The following is a 2608-nucleotide window of genomic DNA, read 5'->3' as shown; positions in this document are numbered from 1 at the left end:
ATGAACACGTCGGAGCGGTCAAGTCCAGTCTCACGGATAGCGGCCGCGACACTCTCCTCGTTGGCATAGACTGTGCTTTGTAAGCAAAGCCCATTACGCTGCAGCCCGACTGGGGAGCACTCACACTGTGCAGTGTCTATGTGAGAGAAGCCAGTCTCTATGGCGTTCGTTACATAGTCCGTGACATCCTAAGCAGATGGGTCAGGGGCTGCAGAGCCATGAAGTTTGGACGCTCTACCTGTCCCTTCCACTTTGAGCCGGTACCAAACGCGATCTGCGGCATCTAATACATGGTCGTGAAGGTCAATCCGTGGGTGGCTGACGGGTTTGAACGCGCCTTGTTGCCATCGTTCAAAGTGACGTTATGCAAAGGCATCCGCTGGCAAAGCCTTTGCAGAGAGGGCGTGGGACGGCATAGAAGCAAGGAACGGCAGCTCTACATGGCCCGGGGAGTTGACGCACGTCGCCGTAAGAGGGGATCTCGATTCTCGATCAGGAGCTCGCCATGCAATGGAAAGGCGCCCGCACGTTCGAACGCCCTGCGCCCGCTCGCGATCGAATGCGCTGCCCTCGCCTCAAGCTCGCTCCTGTCTCGCCGCGGCCAATGACAGCGCTCTCGTCAATGCCACTCGCCAGGGATCGTCGGCGCTTGTCTAGACGTCAGCGCAGTGGCATCTCGCATCCCCGCTGTCCGCCCTGGCTATCGTGCGCGTCTGGCCGTCCTCGTTCTCTGTCGCTCTCGTGTGCAAGCCCGTCACTCTGCCCGATCGCCTTCAGCCTCTCTCTCATCGCGTGCGCGCAACTGGCTCTAGGCAGCGCCCCTTTCCTCCAGCCTCCTGCGCACCCCCTCGGCTCCACACATCGCCTGCGCTGTTAGACTACGCCGGTCGCCGCTCAGCCTGATCTCGGACAATCCTGTCTGTGCGTACCATTTCTGTCCTGCGCCGTCTCTCATTCCACTGCCAGCCGGCCCCATGCAAGGCATCTTGTACGCCTCAATCGAGTCCGAAGACCCGCAATGTACGCGCCGCACCCCGCCGCCCCGCACGTCTCCAGCACACAGACCCACCGACGCCTGATGCGAGCTCAGCGACATAGCGCTTGCGTGCTTTCGACACCACCTGCCTCTTCTTCCTTCTCAACCTCTGCTCCTGGCTGCTCTCATCGCACTGTGAGCGTCCAGCACAGCGTGCGCGCGCGTCCCTAAGGTGAGTCGTCCCCTCCTCCTCGCTGTTTCCCTCGCCCGCTACGACCGCGCGCAGTCCGCGCCCGCTCGCCCGCGCTGCCAGCTACCAGCCGTGCCCGCAAGCATGTCCCTCCCGTGAGTCGTCCTTGCCGTCACCCTCGCCGCCCACGACCACGCACAGCCTCCCGCGTCTTATAGACCGCATCTGCGAGCTCGTCCGCACGCCAAGAGGCCTTTGTCCACGACGTCGGTATGTGCTCACTTCTTGCCGTCCGCGCGCTCTCATGCAGACGGCTCTCGCGCCGTTGCGCGAAACGGTCGGTCGTGCAGCAGAACGCGCTCGATGGGGCGCGACGCTAGAACCGCGTTGCTGTCTGCAGGGCAACGGTGAGTGCGCGCGCAGCCAGACTGCGGGACGATGGCTCACCGGTCCGTGCGCAGGGCCCGCGGAAGACGTCGCGGTCAGCAGCGCGCCATGCACCATGCGCCGTGCGACGACCCAGGATTCGCCGCGCCCGCGCTCGCGCTCACGCTCCACGTCCCCCGGGGCAGCCGCTGTCGACGGCAAGGCTCGCGAGGACAGCGTCGACGCGGCCGCGCGCACGGCGGAGGACCTATGGACGCCACGCGCGAGCAAGGTGAGTGACGACGCGGGAGCAAGAGACGCAGCACTGACCGTGAGCAATGGCGCATGCGCATGCGAAGGACGACGGGCCCTAGGCAACATCCTACCGGTGTCAAGGAAACGACGACCGGCAGCCAGCCAGAGCGCGCGCACTGCGAGCGCGCCGCCGGACGAGTGGGTTTCAGACGCAGGAGACGGAGGCCGCAGGGAATGGCGAAGACCTCGACCAGCGTCCGTTCCCCCCACGTCCTGTGTGCCCCGTCGGCTGCAAGTGACGCGCACGCGCCGGACGCACAGCCTGATCTCAGGGGATCCTGTCCGTGCACGCCGTCTCTGTCCCGCGCCATCGCACTCCGCTCCCGTCTTCTTGAGGGATACACACACTGCGCGCAAGTACGCCGAGCATTCCTTATTCCCCGGTCAGTCCCTACTCACACGCGTACACCTCCCGCTACCTGTCTGCTGACAATCGCGCCTCTTTCCAGGTCCCTAGCAGCTCACTATGCCCGCCGTCCAACGACCAACCCCACTGCGCTTCTATCCAACCGCCGCCGCTGCCAGTGCTTCAGAGCAGCAACCAGGGCGCGAATCGTCCGCGCCGTCGCACACCGTCGATTGATCCCACACCGCCCGCGCCGTCGAACCACGCCGCACGCACACACAACGCACGCGCCGTCGAATCACGCCGCACGCACAAACGACAGCAGGCTGAGTCGGTGCGTGCTGCTTCTGTCCCGCGCCGTCTCACTCATTCCGCTGCCAGCCGTCCACTTAATCGACGTATCGTGCGCCGCAAA

The 2608-nt window shown here is 64.7% G+C and overlaps 2 protein-coding genes across 2 annotated transcripts in view; one reads left to right on the top strand and one right to left on the bottom strand.

Moving 5' to 3' along the window:
- The window catches only part of POSPLADRAFT_1063046 (hypothetical protein), a gene marked incomplete at both ends in the record, with an annotated part of 1641 nt that extends 1358 nt beyond the window's left edge, over nucleotides 1-283 (bottom strand). Inside the window, 3 exons of the mRNA XM_024481596.1 lie at nucleotides 9-70; nucleotides 125-188; nucleotides 239-283. Of these exons, the coding sequence (XP_024332841.1) occupies nucleotides 9-70; nucleotides 125-188; nucleotides 239-283 (171 nt within the window). The remainder of the gene's footprint in view (nucleotides 1-8; nucleotides 71-124; nucleotides 189-238) is intronic.
- Nucleotides 284-1470: 1187 nt separating this feature from the next.
- POSPLADRAFT_1063045 (hypothetical protein) lies at nucleotides 1471-2586 on the top strand (the record flags this gene model as incomplete). Its single annotated transcript, XM_024481595.1, has 4 exons — nucleotides 1471-1573; nucleotides 1628-1824; nucleotides 2297-2527; nucleotides 2575-2586. The coding sequence occupies 4 exons, from the start codon at nucleotides 1471-1473 to the stop codon at nucleotides 2584-2586; spliced, it is 543 nt and encodes a 180-aa protein (XP_024332840.1).
- Nucleotides 2587-2608: the final 22 nt, after the last annotated feature.

This window comes from Postia placenta, assembly GCF_002117355.1.
Source record: "Postia placenta MAD-698-R-SB12 unplaced genomic scaffold POSPLAscaffold_55, whole genome shotgun sequence".
Taxonomy (NCBI): Eukaryota; Fungi; Basidiomycota; class Agaricomycetes; order Polyporales; family Adustoporiaceae; genus Rhodonia; species Rhodonia placenta.
The sequence above is the reverse complement of the archived record's forward strand: the minus strand, read 5'-3'. Positions and strand labels throughout refer to the sequence as shown.